The following is a 16161-nucleotide window of genomic DNA, read 5'->3' as shown; positions in this document are numbered from 1 at the left end:
AAAACACCATCAATACTATGGTAGATCAATTGCAGACATTTGCTATTGAAGTTACTCGTGTTTCTTTGGAAGTAGGAACTGAAGGGAAATTAGGTGGCCAAGCTGTAGTTAAAGATGTAGGTGGAACATGGAAGGAGCTTACTGACAACGTGAATATAATGGCTGCAAACCTTACAACTCAAGTAAGATCGATTGCCGAGGTCACTACCGCTGTAGCCAAAGGCGATTTAAGCAAAAAAATTATTGTAGATGTTAAGGGTGAGATACTTGATTTAAAAAATACTGTAAATTCTATGGTGGAACAATTAAGAACATTCGCAGCAGAGGTAACAAGAGTAGCAAGAGAAGTAGGTACAGAAGGTAAATTAGGAGGACAAGCCGTAGTAAAGGATGTTGGTGGTACTTGGAAAGAACTAACAGACAATGTCAATACTATGGCCGCAAATCTCACGGCTCAGGTCCGTGATATTGCAAATGTATCAAAAGCAGTAGCACGCGGTGACCTAAGTAAAAAAATAACAGTTGACGTAAAAGGAGAGATATGGGATCTTAAAAATACAATAAATACTATGGTAGATCAACTACAAACTTTCGCTACGGAAGTAACACGAGTATCTTTAGAGGTGGGAACCGAAGGAAAACTTGGAGGCCAAGCTGTTGTTAAAGATGTGGAAGGCACGTGGAAAGTACTAACGGATAATGTAAATATTATGGCAGCTAATTTAACCACGCAAGTACGGTCTATAGCCGAGGTCACGACCGCTGTAGCTTGCGGTGATTTGAGCAAAAAGATCAGTGTAGATGTCAAAGGCGAAATACTTGAATTAAAAGATACAGTAAATTCCATGGTTGACCAACTTCGTATGTTTGCTGCAGAAGTAACACGTGTAGCACGTGAAGTAGGTACAGAAGGTATACTTGGAGTCCAAGCGCATGTCAAAGACGTTGGTGGTACATGGAAGGAATTAACGGATAATGTCAACACCATGGCGTCTAACCTTACGGCACAAGTACGTGATATTGCAAATGTCTGTAAGAGCGTGGCTTGTGGTGATCTCAGCAAGAAAATTACAGTGAATGTCAAAGGAGAAATCTTGGATTTGAAGAATACTATAAATACTATGGTAGATCAGGTAATTATATGTTTATCTTTATGGATTAAATTTATTAGCTAAAAAAAAAAATTGAATATAAATGTTTTTTTTGATATCGAAATTATAACAAAACTGTATTAGTTGTCTACCTTTGCTGCTGAAGTAACACGTGTAGCTCGTGAAGTTGGTACAGAGGGAAAACTTGGAGTCCAAGCACAAGTAAAAGATGTTAAAGGTACATGGAAAGAAATTACATCTAACGTCAATACTATGGCTTCCAACTTAACTTCGCAGGTCCGTGCATTTGCTCAAATATCCGCTGCGGCAACGGATGGCGATTTCACACAGTATATTACTGTTGATGCTTCGGGTGAAATGGATTCCCTTAAAACAAAAATCAATCAAATGGTTTATAACTTAAGAGAAAGTATTCAAAAGAATACAGCTGCAAGAGAAGCTGCAGAATTAGCTAATAGAAGTAAAAGTGAATTTCTAGCTAATATGTCACATGAGGTATTTTATTATTTGTTTTACTTTTTTTACTTTTTTTAAATAACAAGGCACATTTTGTAATTTGATCAATTTTTGAATACAGATTCGTACACCTATGAATGGCATTATTGGAATGACTACGTTAACCCTAGAAACCGAATTGACAAGACAGCAACGCGAAAATCTGATGATTGTAAGTACATTAGCCAACTCTTTGTTGACAATTATCGATGATATTTTAGACATCTCAAAAAGTAAGTTAAGCGAGCAATTTGTATCTATCGTTATTTTATTTAATAGTGAAACTTAAAAATTTATTTGATGTTTAAATTCATTAAATATAGTTGAAGCCGGTCGTATGACTATTGAACAAATTCCTTTTTCACTACGATCAGCCGTATTTGGAGTACTTAAAACACTTGCGGTTAAAGCAAATCAAAAGAAGTTAGATTTAATTTATGATGTAGATAATGGAATACCTGATCAACTTATCGGTGATCCATTACGTTTAAGACAAGTAATAACAAATCTGATCGGAAATGCCATCAAGTTTACCACTGAAGGTGAAGTTGTTCTTTCAGTACACACACAATTAATCGAGGATGATCGAGTAATTTTGGAATTTTGCGTTAGTGATACTGGTATAGGTATTCAGGAAGACAAGATTGATATGATATTTGATACTTTTTGTCAGGCTGATGGTTCAACAACAAGAAAATATGGTGGTACTGGTTTAGGTCTTTCAATATCAAAACGTCTTGTGTCTTTAATGGGTGGTGATTTATGGGTAAAGAGCGTATACGGACATGGATCTGAATTCTACTTTACAGTTAAAGTAACTTTGGGTACAATGAGCCGAGAAACAATAGAACAAAAAATGAATCCTTGGCATGGTCGGCATGTCTTATTTATTGATACAATGCATGATAAAACGGGTGTTGTCAGTATAATTGAAGAATTAAGCCTTAGACCAAAAATTGCTTGTTCTGTAGAGGAGGCCGCACTTATAACAGCTTCTCGAAAATCAGATACACCCTTGTTCGACACAGTAATTGTTGATGATTTAAGCATTGTTGAAAGATTAAGAGAGATTACACATTTAAGATACATCCCCATAGTTCTTTTAGCTCCAGAGATACCTAACTTAAATATGAAAAATTGTATTGATCTTGGTATCACATCATATAGTAGTACGCCATCGAATTTACCTGATTTAATGAATGCTTTATTGCCAGCACTTGAGTCTCATGCTGCGGTTCCAAGTGATTTTGCAAGGCAACAACCATTAGATATTTTAATGGCCGAAGATAATATTGTGAATCAAAAATTAGCGGTTAAAATATTAGAGAAATTTGGCCATAGAGTTGAAATAGTATCAAATGGACAATTGGCCGTTGAGGCTTTTAAAGCTAAACGATATGATCTTGTGAGTCTTACATATAATATCGATATTTGTTATTAAAAAAAAAAATTACTAACGTTCCCTGGTTGTTAATTAGATATTGATGGATGTACAAATGCCTATAATGGGTGGATTTGAAGCCACACAAAAGATACGAGAATTTGAACAAGAAACCGGTGGTCATGTTCCTATAATTGCTTTAACGGCTCACGCAATGATAGGAGATCGAGAGAAATGTCTTTTTGCAGGAATGGATGAATATGTTACGAAACCATTAAGTATGTCATCATCTATATTTTTATTAATTTAACGTAAAAGTTTATTGATCTGTAAATTTATTTTTTATTTATGTAAAATGTTATTAGGAATGAACGATCTCATTGCCACTATAAATAAATTTCCTGTAAAAAATCCTATAGAAGAAATATCTATCCCTGATGGACGCAATGTATGTAAATGAATGCCTCCCATTCAATAACAGATGTAACATTTCTATTCTAACATTCACATTCAAATGTTTATATAGGATACCATAAGCTCCATAAGCTCGAAGATATAACATTGTGCAAGTTTTGAGTAATTCAACAAAAACATTATTGTATGATATTTTATTTAATTAAATTTTTTATTTATTCAATATCCATTTGATTGAAGGTTTGTAAGTTTATAAGATTATTTAGCAAAAAAAAAGCTTAAACTACTTAGAATATGAAATTTTTAGTTGTATAAATTTGTTTTTTTTTATGCTGTAAATTCAATTTTTTTATAAATTTTTTTTGACTATTTCTTTTTTTCTTACAATGGTTATTTTTTTATCTGATACATGTATAATAAAAATTCAAATAAATTCCCATCACAATGAATGATTTATTCGGATGGGTGCCGTATCTAATTTATTTGCTACACATACATATTACATAAACGCATGTTTTTCGAAGTTGTCACACAAATTAAACTAAAACAATTAGCCAAATATTTAAGAGTCATAAGACAATCTTTTATTTATGTAAGTAACACTAACGTATTTATGATATCATTTTGTCTATCTATACCAAGTCTAGAAGCTTTTTTTATAGTCTAGATTAAATCGTCCAGTTTGGTATAATTTGTGTAATTTCCGATTATTTAAAATAAGATTAATGTGATATTTACAAAGTGATTTTTAAAAGAAATTTCGTAATATACAGTTAAATTTAAAAACGGCTACGACTTATTTTGGATATTAGGTAATTTAGTAAATTCACATTTTCACAATCGTCCAAACTTTGTATTTCAGCTTTATATCCCATATACAATATTAGGCAAATTTCTTTTCTAAAAAAACAATATTAACTTTAGTAATTAAACAATGGTAAATCTCGTAATGAACATAACGATAATAGCTTACTTCCATTCGGCTTGAAGATAATTGCGTTGTAACAAATGATATGCTTTTTTTCTGTCGGCGGAAGATATCCTTATTAAAGAACTCTTTGAAATCCTATACCTATATATAGAGTTTTAGCAATATAGTTACAACTGACCAGTTTGACAAGAACTTTGTACTTTACTTTTTCCAGTCTGAACAGTGTAACCCGAGCCATTTTATACCAGGCGTTGCCAAATTTTCATTGTCAAATGACATGGTCTACATTATGTATATTATATGTGAATTATTTTCCATTTAATAATTTACAGAAGATCCGATTTTTATATTACCAATGATCCGAATTTATAAACGCAAAGAATTTCTATTCCTAATAACGAAAAAACGAAATTCATTTTTAATTTTAAGAAAAAAAAACAGAAATTCACAAAATCAAAATGAATGTCATTCACCGTATGGATCATTGTCAAAGAATCCTAATATTTGTAGAAATGGATACGTTTCATCTGGTCGACGTAAATCACTTAAATTTTTAACTAATTGACGAGTGGCTATATCCTAATTTACTGCGATAAAAATTGTTACAATGCTTAATATATCAAACTCATAAAATGATACAAACCGGATACCCTTTTCCCTTTAATAAAAAAATACAAGATTAATTTAATTTGAAAAATAAAAATAAATGATATACATATGATCAATTTTACACACTGTAATTAAGATGCAAGGTCCAAATTGCTCGTGCATTTTGCTCGATAAAATGTATTGAAATGTTGCCTAATTATATTAAAAATGATATAAATTTTGAATAAAATCGAAAGAAAAAAAAATGAGTATAATAAACAAAAGTATGTTATACTTCTTTTTCTATGACCAAGACGAATTCAGCATTGGTCTCAATTCGTTTGAATTATTAAGGGAAATTTTTTATTTTAATTAATAAAATGTTATGACACTTAAAGGATATTATCAATTAGATCCATAGTTGGTATAAGCGTTCCCTTATAAAAAAGAGAACACGTAAAAAAAAATTTTCGTTAAATTAAATAAAGTAATTTTACTGAATTACCTGACAACTCGTTTTTGAGCAATCTAATATAGACCTATCTTTTTGAATTATTTTTAATGAACCAGCGACTAATCCTTTGGCGGAAGCAATCTTATGAATAGAAAAATTTTAATTCACATAAATTATCATATACGTAACAAATTACAAGTTGCTTACCACATTTAAACAGGATCTTGGTATTTGAAAAAAACATGCCAATTCATCTATTACCTAAGTGAAAAGATATGTAAATTTTTTTCGATTTGTAAATTTAAGCATTGTTTGATCTTACCAGATCAACAGTTTGTGAGTTACCAAATAATTTGACATCTTTATAATAAATGTCACGTTTAGTAGCAGTTACATTTTGAATTAAAAGTTCATGGCAAATATCAAGAATACGAATCATAATAACAAATGTTTTGGGATTTTTTGTTGATAAAAACTGTATTTGTTTATTAGAAAGATTATTGTTTTTTCTTCGTATAATGCCATTTTGTGCGTCATATCTACGGTATATCATGAAAATTTTTAGCTGAAGAAATTATTTTTTCGCACAAATATTTAGACTACCTGGAATGATTCTCTTTTCGTTTGATATTCGATACCGAATTAATTACTGGTGGACGTTTCTTTGCAATATCAAACAATAATCTTTCAATCATCGATTCAATTTTTTGAATTACCCATGTTCTAGATTATAAAGTCGGTTTTTAAGTAAAAAGACCATAATTTAAAATAAATTAATTTATATTTTTATATTTGCCTTGGTCTGTACGTAGTTTCCAAGAAATCATTGAACGTATTATTTACTTTGTTTACACGTCGTTCTTTTGTAATTTCCATGTTGAAAGAATGATAACGTGAACAATTTGTAATCGACTCAGTATCGCCAATGAAATTTATTAAAAATTATTTGTTTTAAACCTAAATAAAAAACGACCTGCGATGCTTTTTTTAACTCCTGAAAATTATGTATCACTAAAAAAAAAGCTAAATTATTATGTGATAGTAAATTACATTTTAAAACATGACAATAGAAAAAAAATTCAATTGTTATTATTTAAATTATATAAGGCAATCAAAAAAAAATTTTTATTGTAACAATGCCTCCGTCATACGACGATGAGAAAATCCGATTTTATTATCCAGATCATTTACAATTGAAATTGGTTCAAGTGATTCATAGACACGGTATAATTAAAAAGTGACATTTATGTAAAAAATTTTATTTTTATTTTATTTATTATTACTTAGGTGAACGTACGCCAGTTAAACCATTCCTAGAACATGTTATACCCCCATTGTGGAATTTATGTCACGAAGCAAAAGAATTTCAATCGAGTATTTTATTATTTCAAGAGGACAAAAATAATCAAGATAATTTAAAATTAGGGTACGAGCAATTTACTTATAGACGTATTGACTCTCATTCTTTTCCCTCTCCCGGAACATGCGCGTTTGGACAGGTAATAATAAATAATAATAAAAATATAGAATATATAATATGAGTATATAAATAGTATTTAAGATTTAAAATTTTTAAATAAAATTTTGGCTCGAGTAGTTAACAGATATTGGGCGTAGGTCAATGACTGAGTTAGGTGCTCACTTTCGAACATTATATGTAGACAAATTAAAATTTTTGGATGAAAAATTATCAAACGATAAATTACTTTATTTACGTTCAACCAACTATGCAAGAACATTCGAATCATTGCAGCAGCTAGTTATTGGCGGATTATATCCATCCCAATACAGATCCAATTCGTACGTTTTAAAAATTCATACTAGGTATTTATTTATTAATATATTAATATATGATCTTAGTAATAAAATATTAATATCTAACATTCTTATATAAATAGAGCCTTTTATAAAGAAACTTTACATCAAAATAGTAAATGTAAGCGCTTAATGACACTGATTAAGCAATTTGGGGAGGCTTCAAAATTACGTTATGAATCCGATTTAAAATATTTAACTACTCAATTAAAACCTATTGTAAACGAAGTTAAGCTTGATTCTAAGCCTTCTTTAAACGAAATATTTGATACTGTAACTGCAGGTAAGTAGAATATTGGACGTCAATTCTCTAGAGTTTTTTATTATTACAACCTTTTAATTTTCTAGCAAAAGCAAATAAAATTCCTATTCCGAAAGAATTCACTGAAGAAGTTATAGATAAAATCGATGAAATATCCACTGGTGAATGGTTTAATGGGTAAGTTGGCAAGAATAATTTCTCAATTCCGGCAAGTACTGTGCACTAATATCTAGTTTATATAAAAAGATTTTATGAAACATTAGAAATGAGAAGATTAGCAATAGGTCCATTCATTGCTGATTTACGTGATATTATTCTCTCAAAAGTAAACAATATACCCGAAGCAGAAGATTTAAAATTTGCAATATACAGTGGACATGATTCAACATTAGCTCCTTTAATAGCAACATTCAATGCATTTGATCATAGATGGCCAAAATTCAATTCACATCTTATATTAGAATTATTTGAATCCAAGGAAGAATTTTCTTCTGCTCAAGATAATCATTATGTTCGTGTAAGATATAACGATAAAATTTTAGAATTGCCTGCCTGTCAAAATGATGATAAACATCACCCTAAAGATAAATCTTTATGTACTCTAAAAGCGTTTTTAACCTTAGTCGATTCTCACATTCCAAAAGATTATATTCGGGAATGTTTAGATACATAATTAATTAAATGATTAGGCTTTTTTACTTTTAGTTTCAGACACAAAAAAAAATTTTTTTTTTTCCTCTATTACCATTGATTTTCTAATGTATTAGTATTATTATGAGATTATTATTAATCAATAGAGAAGATACATGTCGCCATATTGTATAATATTCACTGATTCATGAAAATACAGAATTTTACTAAATTTATTATCATGTCTAGAATAAAATTAGATAATAAATATTTAAGTAGTAAATCATTATTATTTATTACTAATAAAATATTTATACACTAACCTTTCTCTTCTTAGTATTGTCTTATTTAACGTCATTTTTTATTATTGCCTAATCTTGCTAATCTCTTTTTGACAATAATAAAATTTTCTACTGCAAATTCTACAATTAATCTTTTCTTCTCCCCGAATAATTCTGGATTATTATTAAGATATCTTAACGCTGCTAATGCATGTGCATGCTGCGCGAATTCCAAAAATCCATATCCTTTACTGCGTGGTTTCTGCGTTACTGTATCTATTCTATCCTTGGCTCTAACTATTTTAGCCTGCTTAATAACTACTTTTTTATTCCATCCTATTTTCTCATTTTCAGTCAAATCCTTCCTTTCTTTACTTTCAACCTCCTCTTTAAACTTTTTAATGCTTTCTTTTCCTAAAATTCTTAATTTATTTTCATCTATTGTTAGTGGTAAATTTCTTATCGATAATCTAGTTTTTGAAATATAAAGATTCGGATTTTTTGCTAATAAATTCTTTCTCATAGAATATGATGCAACAAATTTGTTAACTTCTGATGGAGTTAATAATTTAGCTGCTTTTGTATTTGGAAAGATCACTCCTTCTTGCATCAAATAAACATTTCTTTTGTCTTCTTTGCGCTTTCTTTGTTGATTCATTTTCGTTAATTTATCCGCTTCGTTTCTATCAACAGCCTTAACTATTGATAATACTCTTCCGTGTAATGTAAATTTGTTAGCTAATGAATCTGATGGATCTGCTGTAAGAATCGATTTAAATATTATTTCTTTTCGTTTCTTTTTCTTATTATTCACTTCCCATTCACTAAACATTTCTTGATTTGATTTTCTTGCTTCGTCTAAACATGCTTCCGCGTGTTCTTTTTGTTTGAAACAAACAAATCCTGTGCCACGTGAACGTCCTGTTTGATGATCTATCGTTATTACACAATAACGTAATGGTCCAAATGGTCTAAATCTAATGTAAAAGATGTAAAAGATGTAAAAGATGTAAAAGGACATAATAATATTATTAATATCATCTATTTTGCAGAAATATCAAGCTAACAAATATGATATTACATATTAGAGAGTTCTTCATCTGTGGCATCGAAAGATAGATTCCGAATGAATAATACAGTTCCTTTAGAAAGCGGATACATCATCTTTGGTACTTCGTTATGGGTTTCTATAACATCGCTCTCGTCCTCGCTTGATTTTTCCTTATCATTAACTTCACCAGGAATTTTATTTTCAGTAACAGAGCTAACATTATCTGACACATTTGTGTAGTTCATATCATCATCTACCTCTTGTTTCTCATACTGCAACTCATCATCGCCTTCATTTATAATATTATCTTCCTCTTGTTCATCCTCATCCTGCTCCATTTCATCTTCAACATCGTTGTCTTCTTCCTGATCATTACCCATTCCCTTTTCTTCAGAATCATTATTTTGCATTCTCTCTTCATCAAGTTTCCCTATTTGCCGTGATCCAATAGCTTCCAAATACTTGTCTTTTGGTAATGCCCAATCCACAGCTATAGTACGTCCATGATGTTTCGTTTCATTCAGTTCACCAATCGCCTACAAAAAATATAAATCAATATATTTTTTTAAAGTAATAAAGATTTCACATTATATATAAAAAATGATACCTTCTCTGCATATTTGGGATTAGTATATTGTATATACGCAAATCCACGTAAAGGACCCCCTATGAATTTACGTGGCAAATTTACTTCTATTACTTCACCATATCTGGAAAAAATTTTTAAAAGTTCTTGTTCGCGATACTATTATAAATTTTAGTTAAAGAGTAAATTACAGGTAAATTACAGTCTTTAAATCAGTGTTACATACATACCTGCCATGGAATGTTGCGAACTATCAAGCGACCTTTTTTGTCATTTGCCTTTGACAATAATTTTGCGCTCATCGTTAATCCATGGAAAGTGTGACCATCCAAATGCAATAATGCATCATTAGCATCTTTGACTGATTTAAAAATAACGTGTACTATATATAAATATAAAAAGAAAGAAAGAAAATAAATTTAACTTTAATACGTCTTTTCCTTTAAATTAAATATTAAATATAAGCAGACTTACCAATATCAGTAGAATTTTCACCGTTAGGAAATTTCATATCTTGAACGTAACCAAATTTCCTAATTTTTTTATAAATTTTTTTCCTAGTCAAATTTTTAGGTAAATCCTGTAATACAATGGTTCTATCACTATCTTTTTCAATGAATTCCATTTTTATTAATTTTCTTTTATTATTATCATCTTGTGGAGAAGATTTTCTTTTAATAATTTTTTGAATAGCTTCAGGAGGTTTTTCATGTTTTTTAGTAGCATATTCCATTTTCAAAGTACCTTTACCTCTAAACTTAACTTTTTTTAATTCTTTTAAAGCTTTTTCGGCATCTTGAGCCAAAACAAATTGAACAAAACCAAAACCTTTATTTTTTTCTGTATTCTTAACCACTGGAATCATTCCTTTAGTGAAAGTTATTTTTTCACTACTAATGGAAGGAAAAATCGAATCGTCGCTAATAGAATTGCTTATTAAAGCATTGTTAGTTTCTTCCTTATCTTTAACGAGGAAGCAGGATCTAAGAGGCCCCATACTTGAAAAGAATTCTTCAAATTCACTGTTTATAGCATCATATGGTATCCTACGAACAAATAATGTGGTTTTACTACATAATGAAGAATTTGAACCAAAAATGTTTTGGTTTGTATTCAAAGAAGCTATTGAATGTTTTTCTTCTGTAGTTGTCATTTAATTTTCCGAGGGAAAAAAAATTTCTTGATCGGCTATGGTTATCATTTTTATCAATTAGATTGATCAGCAATGATGCGTCTAAGATTTTTTTTTTATAATTGATACTGTGATACTGTGATGCTACAATAAGTTGAAATTAACAAGCATTTTTTAGCTAATAAATAATTTATTGTTATATTTTTAAGTGGATCGCAAAATTTCCCATAAATTAATCCGATAACTCGGACCACAGTAATTAAGTGATATTTACTTTTGTAATTCCACAAAAAAAAAGATAACCATTTAATTATTAGCATAGTAATTATAGCAATTTAATAGATAAAAAAAATATAGTGTAATTTATAAGATATATAATAATAAATGGAATAAAATTAATTTTCATCTGCAACATAAACAACTTCGAAGAAATTAATAATGTCATTAAATCTATACACCGCCAGATGATCTTTCAATTGGAATTCTCTTTTGTTCATGCTTGCCTATTTGATAATCAACTATCTCGGGAAATGCATGCTTAAGTTGTGCCTCTTTTACATCACTCATAAATTCCAAAAATTCTTCAAATTCAATGGAATCTTCTCTATCAAATTTTGCTTCAGAAATAATTGAATTTAACGTATTTTTAGGGATAGAATATTCTACTAATACTAAAGCTTTTTCTAAATCGCTTGTCATTATACGTCCATCACCTGAAATATCCAAATCTGAAAAGACCTTTTGAAAACTAGCCAATTCTTCTGGCTGAAATTGTGAACGAGAATAAAGAACTCCATTTTCTGAACGTTTTGAGGATTCAATTCGAACTTTGTTTATAGTTAATTTTTCTTTTGGTTTAGGTAATCCCATAGTGAACAAAAATTCAACAGCTTTATCAAATTCTTGAGTTTGTCGTTCAGAAGACCATTCAAGTTCTTCACTCATTATTTCAATAATTCGAGGTAGAGATTCAAGAGTTGCTTGAGCATTAAGAAAAGATAATCTTGTACGACGTGCAATAACATCCTAAAAGTATCGCCATAATAGAATTTAACCTTAAACTAATTTAAATCAATAATTTAAACATAATTAAAATTACATACCACTAGAGTACAAGCATATTCTCGACGAACAGCATAGCGTACTTCAGCTTCAATATATGGATAAAAAGGACTTATCCGTTGACCAAATACTGGCCATCGTTTGCCTGTAGGTTTAGATAATGCGGCAACTGCCCAAGCGCGATCCCCATAGCTATTCACTAAATGTTGAGCGGTCTATATAAAGCAAGAAATATTATAATTTCAAACTTAATTATTTATTTACATTGTAACATGAAACTTACTTCAGTTTCCAATCCAAATTGCTGAATAAGCTTAATAAACATAGTTTTTGAATACCCATGCGAGCCAATAAGTCTAGCTTTTTCTGTAAGACACTCGTTTTGAGGCTTTAATCCTTCACAACACATGAAAATGAGAGTTTCGGTATTATAGTTACAAAAATAAAAAAGGAAACAAACAAACAAATATCATATATTATATATATTTGCTTACCCAATATCTCAATAGCTTTGTCAACCGTTTCTTTAGCCATGGCGCGATAAGTTGTCCATTTACCACCAGCAATAGTAATTAAATTAGAATTACTAACGTAAATCATGTGACTTCGTACTAACTCTGAAGTGTTTTTTGCATAAGGATCGCGTACTAAAGGTCTTATTCCCGACCATGCAGCTAAAACATCACCCCGACGAACCTTAATATCTACAATTGAAATAAAATTATGTAAAGACTTTGATGAAATAGAAGAAACGAAAATTTTTTAAATTACTATTAAAATAACATATACCCGGACTTAGATATCGCTTAATTTCGTCCAATATCCATTGTATTTCTTCTTCTTTCGGCATTGGGTTATATGTTAGTTCTGTAGGTGAATCAGTTGTACCAGCAATAGTATTTCCTTCCCAAGGCAAAAAAAAAATAACTCTTCCATCAGACGTTGATGGATCAATCATGCCCATTTTTCGGGGACTATAATAATTGGGTAAAGTAACATGTACTCCAGAAGAAGGTGCAACAATATTTTCATTTCTGGGGTCATCCATTGAACGAATACTGTCTGAAATTTTTTAAAAAAAAAATTTGATCAGATTTTTTTTTGTTTGTATATGTCTTGCCTTAGGAGACGATTTGCGTCAGTTGATAGCTGACGCACCTCCAAATGTCAATCATGAATCGTTTAAACTTTCTTATTATTCAATCGCCTTTGGCGCTAAATGTTAACTTTTGCCATATATTTGAAATCTAACGTAAATATAATTCATAGTGAATTATATTGTAATGACTAAACTTATTCATTATATTTTATAATTATAACCTGAGAAATCATTAAAGATAAAAATGATAAATTAGGATAAACCTACCTGTAAATGCACCAGTAGCATTTATGACCCCTTTTGCTCTTATTAGCCATTCTTCTCCGGTTAGAGTGTCTTTTACATATGCACCACTAACTTTGCCTTCTTCATTTTTCGCCAACTTTTTCACTTCCACATGATTAGCAACGACGGCACCAAGTGAAATTGCAGTTAAAGCAATTGCTACATTCATACGTGCATCGTTATGTTGACCTGAATGAAGGTAGGTTGAATGGACATCAATGATCTACCGATTACGCGGACACTGCAGCGAAAAATATCAATTTCTTATTGAAGTTAGGAACATAGAACAATTACTCTGAGTAATTGAGCTATTATTTTACGAACCGTCATAATAAACCATTGCAGCAACTAGCTTGTCTTTATTCAACCATGGAAAAACTTCAAGTGCTTTGCCACGTGTCAGAAAGTATGAACTTTCCACAGCTTCTCTGCCAGCAAGCATATCATAGCATTTCGAACCAATCCAAAAATACGGGACTTGCCACCACCTTAATCAATGAGTAATATTATTGTGAATTCAATCCGGTTTAAACGATTAAAAAATTTTTTCAAAAAAGATCGTTAAATCATACTTGTATATAGGCAACATAATTGGCAATTGATAACTTATATATGGCGCAATATGTAAAAATGTGGCACGTTCATGAAGTGCCTCTTTTACAAGCTTGAATTGTTCATAATCTAATTCCTTTATGGCTTTCTCTAAATATCGAACACCACCATGAACAAGTTTTGTAGACCGAGAGGAAGTTCCAGAAGCAAAGTCGTCTCTTTCCACTAAGGCAACTTTCAGCCCCCTTGTAGCAGCATCAAGAGCTGTGCCTGACCCAGTGGCTCCACCACCTATAATCAAAATATCAAAAGGTGGTTCCTTACTTTCACCATTATTGAGCATATTTAACATTTCCTTTCTTGAAGGAGGGGTCCATAAAGTATGTGGCCTATCTGATAGACCTTCAAGTTGAATCGTGTTCGACGCGTCTGTATACGTTTCTGACATAAAAAGTTCCGGTGAAATGGTAGCAAGGCGTTGTTGATATGGCTGTGGGCGCCTTTTAACTATAGCTTTATTATAAAGATAATAGCCTCCTCCTGTAATTGCCGCAAAACTAGCATAGCCTATGCGCTTCCTATTGAGAGCTCTCCACATTTTTGAAATATAGTTTGGATTCTTACAATAAAAATCTCGTTTATTTATCTATACCGAGATTTCATATGATTTCAAAAAATACTCGTGAATTTCATATTTTATTTATTTTATTCCAAACAGATTGATGATAATCACATGAAAATTATATAATACAACCGTCGCAATTTCCGGATATTATTTATAATTGACAGATCTTTAAATTGGTATTTTAACGGCAGATCCTTTAATAATGAATTTAATTATTTAATTTAAAAACATTAATATATTTTATATTTGTCATACTTTTGCAATTCATTTTAAAATAAACAAAAATAAAATAAAATAAAAATTGTGTCGTGATTGATCAATGATAATTACTTTACATATAATATTTCCTTATTATAAAATACTGTAGGTTGTTATATCTGTTTGTTTTTTTTTTCATAAATTCTGCCAATAGAAAATTTAATATTTATTAAAATTAACTAAAATAATAATAAATTTTTATTTTTTACTTTATTAATTAAAATATGGCAAGTTATTACTTTTTATTAAGTTTTACATAAATTTTTTATTAAATTTTACATGTTAATTGTTTAATACAGTAATAATAAATTTCAGAAATTGAGTTTATATAATGATCAGAATTTTAAAAAATTAAAAATTCAAAAGTAAAAATATATATATATATATGTTGTGTCTCAGTGCTTCAGATTGAAGCTCACACCTCAGATCACCTGGTGCACCTCAATTGCTAATAAAATGAGCTATAATTAAACATCAAATTTTCCAACTTTAATGTATTTTTAAGTACTAAGTAAATTTATTCATCATAATTTTAAGTATACAATCCTAAAATTTCAGAATAGTTGGAATCATACTCATAAAAATCTTTTCATTTGAAAATGACTTAAAATTTAATGATTTTTCAGATAAAACACAAGTATAAACTTCAATATAAATCAGATTTACATAAAAATTTCAGAAAACATGTAACTCATTATGGTACATAGGTTTGAATATGTTACAAAAAGTGGTTTAATTAATGAGAAAAAAAAGTTTACTTATAACAGACTTTATTGCATGATTCAAATAAGATGTGTCAGGTAACAATCTCAACCTGAACTGTGTAAACTTCAATCTGAGGCAAGAATCGATCTGAGGCACAATATATATATATATATATATAAATCATATTAAAATTAATTGCCGATCTGCATGTGATTGATAGAATTTCCATAGTAAAATGTGGCGCAATTTTCATATATAACGATGTCGATCATCAATTTGTATTACAATAAAACAATGATTATATGTTATACAATTGCGTAATTTACAACAATTATTGTGCGACAGGGATCTTAAAAATTCAAATTCGCTAAAAAAAAAAGTTATTATATCACAGCTTATGAAGTTTTATATAGGGGAAAAGAAGATTTCATAATAGTTTATTG

General features: G+C 29.8%; 5 protein-coding genes across 6 annotated transcripts; 2 read left to right on the top strand and 3 right to left on the bottom strand.

The window, feature by feature from the left end:
* Nucleotides 1-1499: 1499 nt before the first annotated feature.
* Nucleotides 1500-3878, top strand: OCT59_020545 (uncharacterized protein; the record flags this gene model as incomplete). Its single annotated transcript, XM_025322793.2, has 6 exons — nt 1500-1607; nt 1690-1840; nt 1931-3012; nt 3086-3266; nt 3354-3436; nt 3515-3878. 6 exons carry the CDS (start codon nt 1500-1502, stop codon nt 3545-3547), a joined length of 1638 nt encoding a protein of 545 aa, XP_025165397.2. The 3' UTR covers nt 3548-3878.
* A 303-nt stretch (nt 3879-4181) lies between these two features.
* OCT59_020544 (uncharacterized protein) lies at nt 4182-6070 on the bottom strand (the record flags this gene model as incomplete). Its single annotated transcript, XM_025309680.2, has 13 exons — nt 4182-4302; nt 4376-4474; nt 4539-4615; nt 4687-4724; nt 4807-4912; nt 4977-4991; nt 5069-5134; nt 5217-5260; nt 5325-5358; nt 5427-5516; nt 5583-5636; nt 5698-5914; nt 5979-6070. The coding sequence occupies 13 exons, from the start codon at nt 6068-6070 to the stop codon at nt 4182-4184; spliced, it is 1053 nt and encodes a 350-aa protein (XP_025165396.2).
* A 441-nt stretch (nt 6071-6511) lies between these two features.
* OCT59_020543 (uncharacterized protein) lies at nt 6512-8167 on the top strand (the record flags this gene model as incomplete). The annotated part of the gene is made up of 6 exons (XM_025312083.2): nt 6512-6599; nt 6663-6874; nt 6973-7199; nt 7274-7473; nt 7539-7629; nt 7699-8167. 6 exons carry the CDS (start codon nt 6512-6514, stop codon nt 8123-8125), a joined length of 1245 nt encoding a protein of 414 aa, XP_025165395.1. The 3' UTR covers nt 8126-8167.
* A 75-nt stretch (nt 8168-8242) lies between these two features.
* OCT59_020542 (uncharacterized protein) lies at nt 8243-11163 on the bottom strand (the record flags this gene model as incomplete). The annotated part of the gene is made up of 7 exons (XM_066149264.1): nt 10475-11163; nt 10231-10382; nt 10022-10159; nt 9445-9950; nt 8509-9340; nt 8406-8425; nt 8243-8327 (listed from the first exon to the last, which is right to left on the bottom strand). The coding sequence occupies exons 1-7, from the start codon at nt 11151-11153 to the stop codon at nt 8243-8245; spliced, it is 2412 nt and encodes an 803-aa protein (XP_065990190.1). The 5' UTR covers nt 11154-11163.
* A 239-nt stretch (nt 11164-11402) lies between these two features.
* Nucleotides 11403-14728, bottom strand: OCT59_020541 (uncharacterized protein; the record flags this gene model as incomplete). 2 transcript variants are annotated; one of them, XM_025322791.2, is made up of 8 exons in its annotated part: nt 11403-12158; nt 12236-12409; nt 12478-12590; nt 12689-12898; nt 12984-13256; nt 13561-13767; nt 13903-14066; nt 14151-14728. In XM_025322791.2, 8 exons carry the CDS (start codon nt 14726-14728, stop codon nt 11583-11585), a joined length of 2295 nt encoding a protein of 764 aa, XP_025165393.2. In that variant the 3' UTR covers nt 11403-11582. The 2 variants fall into 2 exon arrangements, with proteins under 2 accessions (XP_025165393.2, XP_065990189.1); XM_066149262.1 differs by lacking the exons at nt 13903-14066; nt 14151-14728 and having other exon boundaries at nt 13561-13747.
* Between the last annotated feature and the right edge of the window lie 1433 nt (nt 14729-16161).

The sequence above is a fragment of the Rhizophagus irregularis genome, chromosome 3 (genome assembly GCF_026210795.1).
Source record: "Rhizophagus irregularis chromosome 3, complete sequence".
Lineage (NCBI taxonomy): Eukaryota > Fungi > Glomeromycota > Glomeromycetes > Glomerales > Glomeraceae > Rhizophagus > Rhizophagus irregularis.
This window is presented reverse-complemented; position numbering and strand designations above follow the sequence as displayed.